At 39.5% G+C, this 16,134-nt stretch overlaps 1 protein-coding gene and 1 long non-coding RNA gene across 7 annotated transcripts in view; one reads left to right on the top strand and one right to left on the bottom strand.

The window, feature by feature from the left end:
* Window positions 1-2,932, bottom strand: part of IQCJ (IQ motif containing J) — a 189,240-nt gene extending 186,308 nt beyond the window's left edge. For both annotated transcript variants that reach the window (XM_009239468.2, XM_009239469.2), the window contains exon 1: window positions 2,812-2,932. In XM_009239468.2, coding sequence (XP_009237743.1) covers window positions 2,812-2,820 — 9 coding nt within the window. In that variant the 5' untranslated portion in view covers window positions 2,821-2,932. The remainder of the gene's footprint in view (window positions 1-2,811) is intronic.
* Window positions 1-6,664, top strand: part of LOC112132672 (uncharacterized) — a 55,094-nt gene extending 48,430 nt beyond the window's left edge. For 4 of the 5 annotated variants that reach the window (XR_010139289.1, XR_010139287.1, XR_010139290.1 and 1 more), the window contains one exon: window positions 4,588-6,664. This is a non-coding gene — a long non-coding RNA (uncharacterized LOC112132672). The remainder of the gene's footprint in view (window positions 1-4,587) is intronic. The other variant, XR_010139294.1, reaches the window with a different exon arrangement.
* Window positions 6,665-16,134: the final 9,470 nt, after the last annotated feature.

The raw sequence follows: 16,134 nt of genomic DNA, 5'->3' as shown, positions 1-16,134 counted from the left end.
GCATGCCCTCCCCACCCTAACTGTGATTGTTCTTCTCTATTGGCAAATGCTCCCAAGGATTTTGTCCTTTTGAAACTAAGTAGTACAAAAAACAAAAAATCCAAAGCAATTCTCAAACCATATTGAAGGTGTCTTGCCTCCATAAATAATGGTTAATAATGAAATAGCAGGAATGGTATCTTTAAACAGGAGCTTCCCTCCTTGACACCTCCTTTTGTCCCAAAGCTAGAAGCCAGCTTGGCAATGTGATGCTTACTAAATGCTTACTTAAAGGATGAATATTTTCAGCTATGGATGCATGGTCAGCCTACAAATTATATTTTTTATGTCTTCATTCTATATGTGTGCCTTAAAAATAAAATGTTTGTTAAGACAGTCCCGGTCACATAATAGGGAAACTATTGCATGAGGGGAAGTAACTGTTTTATAATCATTTTAGGTATTTTGGGGTAATACAAATTTGTTTCATAAAATAAAGTCCTGGTCTACAATATGTCTAAAGCCAGTAGGAGGTCATACTTAGAGACAGATGGCAAATGCAGCATTCTTTCCTCTCACTTTTTAGTACATATGATATTCACTACAAAATGGCACTGAATGTTTTTCTGTTACCACACAGTACTACATAAGCTCTGAAAAACAAAATCTCTTTTTACACCTATGAAACCTCAAACAAAATAATTGACTTCAAAAGTAAAGTGAGAGTATTTTGTAATGTGATTGAAGGCAAGGAATATTTTTACATAGCTTAATATTTCTATATATGTATTTATGCATATTGCAATACACATGAAAAAAGGTGCTAGTAAATCTTCAGCCATCCTATTCATTCAATTTAAAACCTTCATTAAGATATTTACATTCAGGGCAAGATTCCCACATTAAATAAGACACAATCTTAGGTTCATTTATACCATTGGAAATGAATAGGACCTAAAATAGAAATCAGTTACACACAGAACAATGTATGAGTATAACATTAATAGCCTACACAGATTTTTAATGGCTCCTAATATAATATGCTGTTTCAAGGGGCCATTTCTACATACTGAAATGCATTTTTACTGCACTATTATACTTTAATTATAAATTGAACATGGTTGATAAAATCAGCATTTAGAGTTATATAAATTTTTAAAAATATACATAATCCTCTATAAGTACACAGCTCTATATGTGATAAAATATTAGATCTTGGATGCTAAAAAGTAAAAGTAGCTTTCACACTGACCTTAATAATATTCATTTTTATTGTTACAACTCAGTCCACTATTCTACTAAAGTTTGCAATTGTCCACAATGCGAAGTAAATCAAAAGCAATTTTTGCTTTTATAATCATTATCGTGAAGCAAAAATAATAGCCAATATAAAATAATTAGCCTATTTACTACCTCATCTTAAATATATTAAGAAACTACAAGATGGCATTAATGCTATGCTAATCTGCTCCACTTAACAAGTTAATATTTAAGATGCTTCCATTTTCAAGTATCACTACCCATTGTACATTTAGAAAACCTACTTGTGAAAAACTATTTTAATTTCTTAGAAAACTACTAGTTCAAAGAAAACCTACTTTGTGAATGCTATTTGACTTGCTACCTCATTTTCTCTTCTTTACAACAACTAGTTAATATTGATCTCAAAAAGAGCATAATGCAAAGTGAAATAATTATTATAATCTGAAGACGAGAAAACAAGTTTCTATTACAAAAGTAAGCAATACTCAAGATCAGTTATTTTTAAGCATATGGCACATTGCAGTCATAATTAGCTCACTGCCAGTTAGAAATATACAAAATATACAAAATAAGTCTTTTAAATATAGTGTTGCAAGTATCTTTCTAGCTTAAGAATTTGAAATAGCAATTAAGTATGAACCTTAAATAATTCATCTTTATAACTAGAAGAGCAAGTCCCAAGGATGTAAATCTCACCCAATGAGACAAGGGATGCTGAATGCATTATTAATTGCTAAGTAATCTCTTAATTTTAGAATCTAGCACCCAACGCTAGCAAATAAATAATGTGATTTATGAGCCTGCACTCTCAACGTTGCTTTACTACAGTTCAATAAACACATGCAGATTCTAAATGTACAGTGTGAATGTGATTCCTACAAGCCAGAAAACATAGGAGGATTTGGCTATAGCAAATCTACCCCATCTACTTATTATTCAAGCACTAGTATTTAGAATACCTAAAATGCCTGCTGAACACTGCGGATCAACATCCCCCTGGGGTTCTCCAAAGCAGAACCACATCTCTTCCCCTCAGTGCTTACTGAGTTTTAAGAAGGCAGGTAACATGGGGTAGAAATTCTTGTGCAGCAGCAATATAACTCTTCTCTCCCAATTTTCAAAAATCAACACCTCCTCCCCATACACACGCACACGCACACACACACAAGAAAGGAGGGCTTTTTAAATAAGTGTTTAAAACATACCATTTGCATGGGTGTGAAAAATGTATTTTTCCTCTACTTGCTGTTGTTGTGTAAGATATTTACAGATCTGACTAGAAAATCTGGATGTTCATAAAAAGTGTTGCTTTCAATGAGATTCCTTTAGTGAAATCTGTCTGCACAGACACATATATACATAAATAATACATATTTATGCACACATGCCTACATTAACAAGGACACATGCACACACACCTAGACCAATAATTAAGCCCACACTGTTCTGTAAGCTCTTTTTCACATTTTTTGCATGCATGTTAATTCAGAAGACAGATTTTTAAAAAATAATAAGCAGCTGCATATAATGCACATCAAAGTGGCACGTTTAGAAAAGCAAATACATTACCAGACGCATTTTGAAGTTTCTGGAACACCTGCAGGTGAAAGGAGACTGGATCGGATGCTGGCACACTGTATTCCTCAGAATCACAGAGCTCAATGTGACTGTGGGGGAATGTGAGGCGAGTATGAGGCTGGAAACCTTTGAGTTGAGCTCACTCTAGGCATCAGAAAGCCTCAAAGAGGGGAAAGAAAAAGGCAGCCCACAGACAGCTAGATGAGAAACTTCTGGCACCTCTCCAGCTCAGGAATGAATTCTCTGTAATTTGGAGACGTATAGTGATGGAAATGAAGAGAAACTTGGATTTACGGGTGAATTTGCTCAGCCATGCAGAAATAGGCAGGTAACAGCCTCTCAGCTCATTTTAAACCAGTCATTGAGAAACAAGACTGAATCAAAAAATTAAGAGGCATCCTCCTTTTGAAAAAATGAATAGCCTACTCCAGCCAGCTTCCCTAGATACCTTTACAAACTTCAAATGGATCATTCCATCAGCTATTTGTTGCACATTTTATTAATCCCAGTGCAGAGGTAAACTGGAAAATCTAATTCCTTTTATGTAGAAAACTAGATTTATTGCTTTTTACAATGCACTTTAGACATATAAACACATAGATTTACTTGCAGAGTTCTCGTTTCTCTTGTAAAACCACTACTGTTTGGTCCAGAAAAAATGCTAAAAGGCTTGTTCACAGCTTTTCAAGGAAGTGGAGAAAAAAAATGTTTAATACTCAGAAGCTGAGCTGAGTACTGATATTTAAATGTACAGTTTGAAGCAAAGAGAGTATAAAGGAAGAGCCCTGAGCCATTAAGTGGTAGCTAAGAGGTACGATTATATACAAGCATTGAGCAGGCAGGTGGCTTAAGTCTATAAATTTATACATAATTAAGGATAGGAAGAAAAGAGATTTGGCAAATTAAGTTCTTAGAGACGATAGCTGTTATTTTGTTTAGGTTTACAAATAGGCTAATAATTTCTGAGGAGCACACGTGGACATCACCTTGTCTGAAGAACTCCTAAACCTCACAAATAGAGAGTGAGGTCGAAGGCATTGCACAGTGGCAATCTATATTCAAATGTAATGAGGAGGAGGACGATATTACCATGAAGAATGTTGTCATATTACATTGTGCCTGTGTGGCTTAACTACTCATCCAACCTTGCAAATGGCCATTTGCCTGGACTCAATAGCAAATGTGCTATTGATGGGTGGGAGGAGGTGGGAGGCTGATTTTATTTGTTTTACCAAGGACACTCCTTTGGGAGGTTCGGGGATAAAATGCCTGGGCTGAGCATGGGAGTCATTCTGTTCAAGGCCACACATGCCTATAGTAAATTTGAAGTGGAATTGATGATGACCAATTAAGCTATTTATTATTTTAACTCTTGAGGTCAAGGGCAGAACAGTATTTATGTTTACTGATAAAGAGTCAGTGGTCAGACTGCTGCAGAAGGCCAGACTCACCTTTAAGCACGCTCGATTAATACGTATTGACCGAGGCACTGCCAGTCCCCCTCACATTCCAGTGCTCAGGCCTATTTGCCTAGATTCTGTTCTTATCTCTCCACTGCCATTTGCTTCATCCATTCGTTCAACAAACATCCACTGAATTACACATCAGATGCTGTGGAGAATACAATGACCCTTAAGATGAGAACTCCCTCAAGGGGCTTACCATTGTCAAATAGTACCACAAGGGACTCAGCAGGGGATGGACATAACAGAATTACTTACAAAACTCATGCTCACTGCCATCTCTTGCACTGTGGATTACACCTAGGTAGCATGAGGCAAGCAGAGTTCGGACGTGTGTTTTGAAACTCTCTCCAGGTGATTCTGATGAAGTCCTCCCTCTCACCCATAATAGCAGCTGCAATTCAAGACTGCTGTTACAGAGCCTTGGAGTCATTCAAGGAGGAAGGCATCCCATCCACCACTGCCTCCAGACTCAAGCAACACAGCTGCTTGAGCTGACCTGCACTTCTGCTCTTGTGGATCCCTCTACCACAGGAAGGTCTGGACTTCCTTGGTTCACCCAGAGCCTGAGTGCACAAGGCTGAAAATGGATTTGGAAGCCAAAGCTGAAGGCAAAAGAAACAACCCCAAATCTTTTGGTTTGTTTGTATAACCTCTCTGGGCCTCTGTTTTGTTTTGGTTTGATTTTAATCTGTAGAATGAGAGGGCAGGGCAGGCTTTGAGTCTATATATCCTCTGCCCAAAACATAAGAGGAAGCCAGTTCTGTGGCATCCTGGCTCTATGCAAGAGCACACCTGAGACAAGAACTCAGAATTTCTGACTTAAAGGCACCCAGGCAGCAAGTCAAATGTGGTCACTTCTGCTGAGGAGCGAGAGTCCCAGCATTCTTCTACCCTTCTTCATGGGAGGACCACTGAGGAATTTGCATGAGAAAGCACATTATCTGCCAATTCCCTTCATCCTTTGCTTCAGCGTCTGCCTCAGCTCCAGACCCAAAGGACCTCCTAGTGAGTAGTAGATCCTGGCGTCTTCAAGCAAGGGGTCACATGCTGCCAGAAGCCCGGTTACCGCCCGGCTCCACCACAACAGATCCTCTTCAAATGAGTGTAAGAAACTGAGAAGGGGGTTCAGTGCCCACAAGAACAGCACCCCCAACCACCAGCTCTATTCCTAAATCTCTGGTGGCGGCAGAGTGTCCCATGTCTTTCCTCAGAAACATAAGAGAAGAATATGGCCACAGCATCCTCTACAGCTGGTCTGCCTGCCCCCTGCCCAAACTGTCAGCACCAGCTGATCTATATCCTGCAAGCTCACCCACAGTAAAAATAAGAAAAGCTCAGAATAGCTCAGAGCAGAGGGTTCACTCTGCTTCCCCCACTCCACCTGACTGCCCCGCACTCAGCACCACCTTCACTCACTCAGGAAGAGTCTAACCTTCACAGGTACTGTCTTAGTCTGTTTTGTGCTGGTATAACAAAACACCTGAGACTGAATAATTTATAATGAACAGGTATTTATGAGCTCATGGTCCAAAGGCTCAGAAGTCCAATATCAAGGGGCTAACACCTGGTGAGGGCCTTCTTCCTGATCATAACTTGGTGGAAGGATGAAGGGCAAGAGACAGTGAGAGAGAGAGAACTGAACTCGCTCTTTTATGACCGCAGTCTAGTGATAACAGCATTAATCCATTCATGAGGGCAGAGCCTTCATGGTCTAATCATCTCGTGTTAGGCCCCACCTTCCAAAACTGTTGCATTGGGGATTAGGTTTCCAACACATGCTTTTTGGGGGACACATTCAAACCATAGTATTTCACCCCTAGCCCCCCCAAATGTATGTTCTTCTCACAGTGAAAAATATGTTCATCTCATCCCAAATGCCCCAAAGTTTTAATTCATTTCAGCACCAGTCTCATCTAAAGTCCAGAGACTCATCTAAATCAAATACAGGTGAGACTCAAGGCACAACACATCATGAGGCAAATTATTTCCAGCCATGAGCCTATGAAATCAAACGAGCTGTCTACTTCCAAACTACAATGGTGGGACAAGCATAGGATAGATATTCCCATTCCCATTTTATGAAGACAAAGCTCATCTGACCAAATAAATGTAATGCAAACCATTTAGTAACTTTACTTAAAAAAAATGTGTTTTTCAATCTCCTCTAGTTCTCCATTAAGAACAAGCAGAAAATCCTGACATTGAAACACCAAGAGATAAATGTTCAAAGGTGGTAGCACCATCAAGATTATTAGAGACAGATAGGTCCAAGTTGAAAGACAGCATTCTCTATTTAGTAGCCATGTGTCTTTGGGTAAACCATTTAAATTCTCTCATACTGTTTCATGCTCTGTAAAATAAAAAAAAAAAACAACCTATCTTATGAAGTTCCTTTGAGAGTTAAAAGTCTGAAAAGTACTTGGCACATCATAAGTCACTAAAGAAATAGTAACTCCTAATAACCAAAAGTTCTAATTACCTTTGATATTCCCTATAGCCTGAAAGCTCCATGAGGACAAGGACTATGTCTTAGCCACCTTCATATCCCATCCTTCATATCCAGAACATCATGGGCCTCTACATCCATTCCAAAAATGTTTATTGCCTACCTACTTTCACTACCACATTCTGAGTTATGTGCCAGAGACATGGCAGTGAACAAACAGGTGTAGCTCCTGTCCTCATGTGGTTCACAGTCTATTGAAGAGATCAATGTTAAGGAGTACCATAAATGACCAAAAATCATAAATGAATTAACTAATTAGTTAATAATAATCTTCTTAGTTTTTTATTGAAAACAACCCAGACAATGTCAAGGGCACAAATGGAAGAAAATTTGTGACTGCTTCAGACAATTACCTTTAAACCTGGGGGGCTGATGGTGTGTCCCTCGTTAAGTGGCAGGTCTCTCCCAGGAGCTGTCTCCTGAGACTTCTCAAGCTAGGCCAGGCAATCCTTTGATCTGTTCACAGTCCCTTATCCCACCGGCAAAACGTTCTGGTTCCTGGCTTCACTGTGTTACATCCAAGCTGTCTGAAATGCAATAACATTTTTTAAAGAGCAACAAGGATTTTAATTAAAGTTCCAGGGATCCAGCCAAGGATATTTTTCTAAAAGAGAAGCAATATCTGTTTTTGGAGACAGAACATTTCATAACAGAGATCTCATATACTGTGATGAATGACAAATAGTGACATGGGCTGTATCCCCACAGAAGCGTGTATGCATGTGTGTGTATGTATACTTGTGTGTTTAAACTTATCCTGCCTAATGACGACAGAGGCAAGGAGACAAATGCACTCTAGTTATTTAAACCATTCAGATGTTTAAGGCAGACAGTTAAGGGAACAGCATAAGGGCCTTTCTCTTAAGGGTAGGGGATTACTTTTTTGTTCTCCCTGATGATTCCCTTTGATTTAAAAGGCTTTGGCTACAAGACTCTCAGCAAACAGCATTAGATAAGAATTCAGCTTCTACAAGTGCTGATCTACCACACACCTAAATCCAGGGAGGGACCACAGGGGATACTGTAATTCCATGCCACTTGCACCTGGGGGTAAATGGATTTAAAATTAAATGAAACCCAGAATATCATAGCTGGCAGTTTGGCAAGATTGTTCCACCTATGGGTTTTGCTTTTTGTAAACTCATGCTTGCTGCCTGGCAAATTGTTGATAATCCCCACTCATCAAACCAGTCAGGGGCTGTACAAAGTGAACTCCAAAGCCACCCAGTTTCTTCCATTAACCTGAAAAGCCTACACTCATGTCAGCATGGGCAGAGGTATGCTCATGTCCATTTCAGGCTCATCTGGGAGTCCGTTGATACTGTGAGCAGAGGCATTAGAGGGAATTCTGTTAGAAGCTGGCAGGCCATGTCAGGCAGAAGGGTTGGAAACTTGGACGTTTCTGGTGTCCACCCTTCCCCAGAGGCTTTGGCACTGCCTTGGGGCCACCAGTTACAGATATTTCCCAGGCAGACCACCATGGATCTGCTGAGAAGCCTCAGCCAAGGTGCTGGCCATGGACTTGGAACAGGAAGCTAGATGGGGGTAGTGAATCCTATTTCCCTGATATTATGGATGTTATTTCTCTGGATCCAAAGGACAAAGGATAAAAAGGTGATTTTATAAGAGCGTGATAGCGCCATGCTAGACAGACATCTCAACCCTAAACACTTATTCATCTAAGGGAAAATTGATCTGATTCCCCTTAACCGCAGCAAACCATGAACAAGGAGGATAAACTGTTACTAGCCTATCTTTTTACATCAATTTTAGCTGGTGATAAATTAATACAAAATCACAAGAAAATATAGTATGTATGCACACATATGTATCATTCTATATATATGGCTATACCTTTTGCTATAAGACAAATATATTTTTGTCTTTAAGTGACAACAGGTGACAATACTTTTAAGCCTCGAAAGGCAAGCCAGTGGACATAAATGAGAGCAATGTGCAAACACCACCCACAGAAACCTAAGGCATGGGAAGTGAGTAACTAGGGGCCAATTACCAACTCAGAATCAAAAAGTAACATCTGTGTGGGTCACTGATTCTCAAATTGTACAGAGCACTGGGGGCTTCCACAGCAGTCACAATTGACCCTCATGACAAGGGAAATGGATCCATGTGCCACTGGTGTAGGGGATAAGCACTGGTCAGAAGGATCTCGGTTGTTGTTCCATCACCTACCACTGTGACCAGAGCCTTAAGTCTCCCATCGCTATAGAGGGACCAGTGTAGGAGGAAGTAGTGCTCTGCCTGCTTTACAGTGTTGTTGTGTAAAAACCACATTATGTATGCCAATTTGCATACCAAGTGAAAAGCAGTATACAGATGTATTGTATCCATACTGCACAACCTCAGCCCAAGGCATCAGAGCATCACCAATAAATCACTACTGTTTTATCAGCATAATGTCCTAGCAAAAAGGAAAGTGCCTATAAGAACCCTAAGAGGGACTCTCTGTATGGAGGATTAAGCCATATGAAAAAGAAAGCAAAAACATCAAACATCCCCCATGCCTGACAATGCAGCCCAGTCAGGGGTAGTACACTTCAATTAAGTGCTAGGCTTACAGAAAGCCTTGCAGATTGACTATCAAAGTTCCTGCTCAACTGAACTGAAACCTTACAAAGTGGCCACCACTAAGACTCACCAAGGAATTCCTCATATAAATAGTAGTCGATGTCAATTAACCTTTGTGAACATGAAAAATAAATGGAAAGGTTGAGGAATTAACAAGGAGACAAACACAGATGCCAGGCGCAAGCATGATGTTACTGCAAATGCTACGATCACACGGTGGTTAATTTTAGTGTATTATGAATGGCTCTCATGATAAAAGACATTTTCTAAAAATGGAAGTGAATTAGAGATAAGGACTGAGTCAAATTCATATCTTCCCCTATAGCACTCTGATTTGTCCCACATCTGCAGTGGGAGTGCAAATATTTATTAATACCATAGTGGTGCCTTCTGAATGTTTGAAGAATTAGTAAATATACTGCATTCAGCTGTGTATCAACTTCTTTAATTGAAGATCCAAGCAAAATTAATTAAATTCATAAGTTATGAAAATATCTTCCCCCTAAGGGGAAAAATATTCATGGAGTACAGAATGGACTGAGAACATCACTGAGTCCAATATTAGCCCTAGGGCAATGATGAAGCCTCCCACCACTCCCACTTAGCCTAGCGCCCTTCTCTTCATGTCCCCACCTCCATCCTGCAATAGCTGGAGCCTCACAGGTGTGTGTGTGGACAATCCAGAAGACAAGGCTACTACTCTTCACACCACCATCCAATACCCACAAACACCCTCATTGCACACTCTGTGGGCCTGGATATGTGGACACTAGTTATGTACTCACACCCTCAGGATTTTAGACCCGGGCCATAGGAGAGAGGTCTTCACAGGCCTTGGAAACAACCTGAGAGTCACTTACACAGGGACTTCTGGAGTCTGAGTTAGGGGACCACGCACTAAAAAGGGGGCCAAAGACTCCAAGTGGGCATGTCCTCTTGGTTCCTTGAATCCTTCATACCATAAGGAAGGCCACTGACCAGTGAAAGCCACAAGCCAGGCCCTCTAAGATACAGTCAGGGCAGGGCAGGGACCCTGGATGCCTGGGTCTAAAGAGGTACTTATTGAACCCAACACCCTTCCAGGGGAACTCTTTCCCCACTGTGATTCCCTTAATGGTAAAACTTGATGAACAAATAATCTATATCCATGGTTCTATTTATCCATTAACTTTTTTGTTAAAGCCTTGATTTTTTGCCATCCTCAGATTATAATCTGTGTCTTTACCATGTAGTAAAACTATTTTCACTAAGAGCACCTAACTTTCTTCATATCAAATTTATTTGCCCGTTTAATTTGAGAAGTTTTTTTTGTTTTTTGCTTTTAACTGCTAATATCACTCTCCATCTAGACCTTATCTAGCCTTGCTCTTTGCATATGTGCCCTTGATCCTAATCCTATTAGACTGGTGCAAAAGTAATTGCCATTACTTTTAATGGCAAAGACCACGATTACTTTTGCACCAACCTCGTGGTCTTTGCCATAAAAAGTAATGGCAATTACTTTTGCACTAACCTAGCATTTCCTCTGCACCTACTTTTCTTTCCCTTCCTCCTACATCCATTCTTTGCACCAGGGATTCTTTCAACTTTACACAAAAATGTTCATCTATTTCCATAGTCAGCAGCTCTCAAACTGGGGAAACCAATTTTTTTAAACACTTGATGCTCATCTTCTCTATAAAGTATTTCTACATTAACCCCACCAAGACCTAATCACTCCAGATAACACACAATAATGCTAAGGTTGGGGTTCTATCTTTGTACAAGTGAAATGGAGGAGAACACAGAGATGGTAAAGGGGATTCCTATTGTTTGCCAAACCTACTGACTAGTATTATGTATTCCTAGAGTGAATCATGTTGCATACACTTTTGATGTGCACAGGAATCATCTGGGATCCTGTTAAAATGCATATTCCGATACAGTAGAGCTGGGTGGGCCTGAGAACGAGCATTTCCAATAAGCTCTCAGGTGACACTGATGTTATTGATCAGTGGGCCACACTTCAAGTTCCAAATGCCTAGAGAGCTATATTACAAATTTTTCTGAGTATGAGTTTGGATTTAGTAGTAGAGAGTGTCATGATTGATTAGTAATGCCTGTCACGAGCACAGGAAGAGTGAATGCCAACATCGATCAAATTATTCAGTGATTCACTGATATATTCAACACACACCTATTGATTAACAATGTGTCACACAGTATGCACAGAGTAGAGGCAGAAAAAGTCACTATCTTTGCAGAGCTTACATTATAGTAGGTAGAGGGACAACTGAAAAGCAAACAAGATAATTTTATACAGTAGTAGGTGTTGTGAAGGTGACGTAGGCAATAAACAGGTGATGCACAGAGAGTAACCGGAGAAAGCTACTTCCAATCTTACAACCAAGGGGTCAGGGAAAGCCATTCCATGAGGCCATGGCTGGACTGATGCCTGAAGAATGGAAACATCCCAGACATAAGGACATTAAGGGGACAGCCTCTCACCAGGAAGAACAGAAAAAAGCAACAGCCCAGAATCAGAAAGGGGATCACAGCGCTGCATATTTGCCATTCCCAGATAGTAAAAAAAAAAAAAAAAAAAAAAAAAAAAAAAAAAAAAAAGCACAGACTTTAGATTCAGGCAAATGTATGTTCTAATGCCAACTGTCCCACCATGGACAAGCTATTTAACCCACTCTTTACTTTTTATTCTTAATATTCTTTATTTCTTGCTACCTTGTCAGAACTTTGCTAGATGCCAGTGATACAGTAGTAAAAAAGATAGATGTGATCCTGCTCTCATGAAGCTTCCATTCCAGCCCTGTAAACCTCTTTCCTTATCTATAAAATGGGTACAATAATACTGACTTTGTAGAGTCATCAAATGAAATGACATTTTGAAAAATTTAATGTATAACACTTGTAAGTGGCCAGTAATGTTTAGAATCTCTCTTTTCCTTATATATTTAGAAATATGTTAACAAAGTTCATATGTCATTTGTGTATTTAAGATTTGTCTTTTGTAATCTGTTTTACATTTCTCCTTAGATTACAACGTCTTGAAATTAGGAAACATAATCCTTTACAGCTGCTTGTCACCTTAGAGAGCACTTCACTCATGCAATTGTTCAACAAATATTTAACCAAGTGCCAAATACATACATAGGTAAGTTGTTTAGCGATTGTGTTATATATATTTTTTAAAAACTGGAGCAAGCTAAGAGGAAGAGGGAGTGATGAGGAAGGGAGAAATGTTATTATACCTAAGGGTGGCTACAGGAGGTCTCACTGATAAGGTCACATTCAGGCTGAGGACTGAGGGTTGAGGGTGCAGTCCATGTGAGTTTCTGAAGAAGGATTTTTTCAGGCAGAGGAAACAGCAAGTGCGGAAGTCCTGACTGTCTAGTGTGGTTGGGGAACAGCAAGAAGGCCCATGTGGCAAATTCCTTCATTTTATGAAAGAAGAAATTGAGGCCTGCAGAAATATCTTTGGCAGACCCAAGTGTATCAATTAAGTTAAACTTAGCTGCTGTAACAGAATTAACAATGACTCAAACTTAAGAGAAGTACATGTCTTGTTGAGGTAAATTATTATACCAGTGCCCCAGGGCACTACGGGACTCTCCTCCAAGCAGTGATTCAAGGACCCAGGCTCCTTCCATATTATGTCTGCCATCTTCAACATGTGTCTCCCAGGCTCACATTGTCAATCTCTTGTGTCTGATAGGGAGAGATTATGGAGGATCACATATAGGAGGTTTGTAATAGGGCCAGACTGGTGGATTGTGGGGCACATCACTTCTGCTCACACTCATTGTCCATAATTTAGTCACGTGGCCACCCCCTGCCACAACGGAGCCTGGGAAATGCAGTCCAGCCGAAAGATGAGAAAAAGGAATTTGGTAAGCAGCTAGCCAGTCTCTACCAGGCCAGCCCTCTTCCTGCTAGCCCTGTGTTTTGTTGCTTTGCAATACACATATGCATCACAACAAAACTGCCTATAAAGTGGCCTCTATGTTAATAATAACTGGCACTAGTAACAGTGACAAAATGAGACCAGAAACAGAGAATCCCTGATTATCTGCTGCCAGCCAAAACAATTCCATCGGTCAAGAAGTTTAATGTTACCAAAATGGGAGTAATGGTGAAAGAGATATGATGAAATGAAGGTATTGATGCAGACTCAAACAGGAGACAGTGTGATGAGAGGGGAAGTGTGCATAGACAGAAAATCATATCACGGCCCCTACTTCACCTGCCTCCATAGGTTCACAAGATCTAGCTGTAACTCAATAACCAGTTGCTCTCTGAATTTCCTCATCTCAGCTTTTTACATTGGCAAGACTGTTATGAGACTCATATGGAGATTACATATGCAAAATTAAAATTGAGGCATCATAGTCATTACAAAATTAAATTATAAATAATGGAAAGAAAATATCAGTGTTAGGGAGGCAAGAAATTAGAGTCAGACAATGGAATTGGATTACTCTATGGAAAGTCTTTTTAGATATCAAAAACAGTTTAATTAAAACTTTCAAAAGCAATCCACATCTAAGAAGAACATGATTACTAGAGAATAGGTCGGGATGTAAATCGTCTCTAATGAACAAAGTATATGGTTTAAAAATTCTACCCTTTCATCTTAAACTAACAAGCCAAAAAAAAAGCCTTTTTAAAAATAGCCTTCTATAGTTGTAAATTTCTTAGGATGGGACTAAAGTTATATAATTATAGTCAAATGAGCCCATCCCATGTGAACATGTACAATAATACCAGTATCATAATTAAATCAAGGTTTTGAGTGAAAGAAAATGGTTCAGATACTTCTTTGACACAAAATGTTACTTAAAATGCTATTAGACTAGGTTTTAATACTCATTAATGATTAGAAAACATTATATCAATTAAATCCACTATTGATTTTAAATTGAGCAATGAAGATAACAACTTGAAACCCCCTCCCAAAACAAATAAAAGTCATGAAAATATTTGAATAATATATAGCAAAATGTTAGGAAAGTGTCTATCAACTTGGAAAAAATAATAAAAGCTGAGTCAGTATCATTTCATGTTAATAACTATTTGCTGACTCACTGTGAGTACTTTGTGCTGACCACCTCCTGCAAATGGCCCTATTAACACTGATATATGAGAATAGTCATAATTTCTCCAAATCTGGCCGTGAGCTTCTAAGCCCTATTTACATCTAGTATCAGATTTTTCCTTTTACAAGGACAGGTTAAGGATGATATGGAGAATTGCCATAGATTTGGAGCCATGCTTGATGGAGTTAGTTAAGTAGTAATGGATAATATAGGGGCAAGAGGTATACACAACACAAAGAGTTCTTTCTCAGAACTCGTTACTCTTATGTGCTGTTGCACTGATTTGCCAATTAATCATTGATCATGTGCTGCCTGTGACATTTCTTGTCTTGTCAATCTGTATTAATACATTATTCTTATGTTGCTTTAATTTCTTCATCTTGCTTTCCTAACACTAAGAACAGAAACCATATAAAATATACATTTTAACTTCTTTGAAAAGCACTTTTGCACATAGTAGGTGACAACTTGTAATATCTGTCAGTGCAATGAATGATTCATAATCTGTGAATCATTTTGTATTAGGCCACCCCAAATTAAAATTAGGTCAGACCAAGGTAGAATATAATCTTATCTCGATAACTGAAGCTCTCAGGCCTCTGTTGGAAGTGTTGACGTTGACTTATGTCTATAATTACATGCTGAAAAGCTTTGGGTAGAAGGAAATACAGGGATCGGGTAGAGAGAATAGACTGGAGGAGAGCAGGAAAGACCAGTGATTTGAAAAGCACATCACAACCAGACCTCATAAACTCCACCTACTAAAGAGTTGACTTTGAAGAAAAGAATGAAGTAGGCACAATAATGACACCCCCCCAAAGATGTCCACATCCTAATCTCTGGAAACTGAATATCTTGCATTAAATGGCAAAGGAGACATAAGGTTGTAGATGGAATTAAGTGCGCTAATTGACTGACTTCAAGATAAGGAGTTTTTCTGGAAAATCCAGGTGAACCCAATGTAATTACAAGGACTCCTAAAAGTGGAAGAGGGAGGAAGAATTTGTGTCACAGTGCTGTGATGTAAGGAAGACTCGAGCAGCCATTGCTGGCTTTGAAGATGGAGAAGGGCCACCAGCCACAGAATGTTGGCAGCCTCTGGAAGCTGAAAACAGATTCTCCCCTAGAGCCTCTAGAAAGGAATGCAGCCCTAAGGACACCTTGATTTTAGCCAGTGAGACCTGTGTTGGATATATGACCTCCAGAAACATACCATAATAAATTTGTATTGTTCTAAGACACTAAGTCTGTGGTAACTTTATAGCAGCAACAGAAAATGAATACAGACCAGGTGATGTGGCTCATGCCTGTAATCCCAGCACTTTGAGAGGCCAAGGTGGTTGGATCAACTGAAGTCAGGAGTTCGAGACCAGCCTGGCCAACATGGTGAAACCCCGTCTCTACTAAAAATACAAAAATTTGCCAGGCGTGATGGTGCACACCTGTAATTCCATCTACTTGGGAGGCTGAGGCAAGAGAATCGCTTGAACCCGGGAGGTGGAGGAGGTTGCAGTGAGCCAAGACTGCACCACGCACCACTGCACTCCAGCCTGGGCAACAGAGTGAGACTTGGTCTCAAAAAAAAAAAAAAACAAAGGAAAGGAAAAATGAATACAAAGGCCAAACATTTTAAAGCCTTCAGACCACTATTTATTTGACATTA

The sequence above is a fragment of the Pongo abelii genome, chromosome 2, assembly GCF_028885655.2.
Source record: "Pongo abelii isolate AG06213 chromosome 2, NHGRI_mPonAbe1-v2.0_pri, whole genome shotgun sequence".
Classification (NCBI taxonomy): domain Eukaryota; kingdom Metazoa; phylum Chordata; class Mammalia; order Primates; family Hominidae; genus Pongo; species Pongo abelii.
The sequence above is the reverse complement of the archived record's forward strand: the minus strand, read 5'-3'. Positions and strand labels throughout refer to the sequence as shown.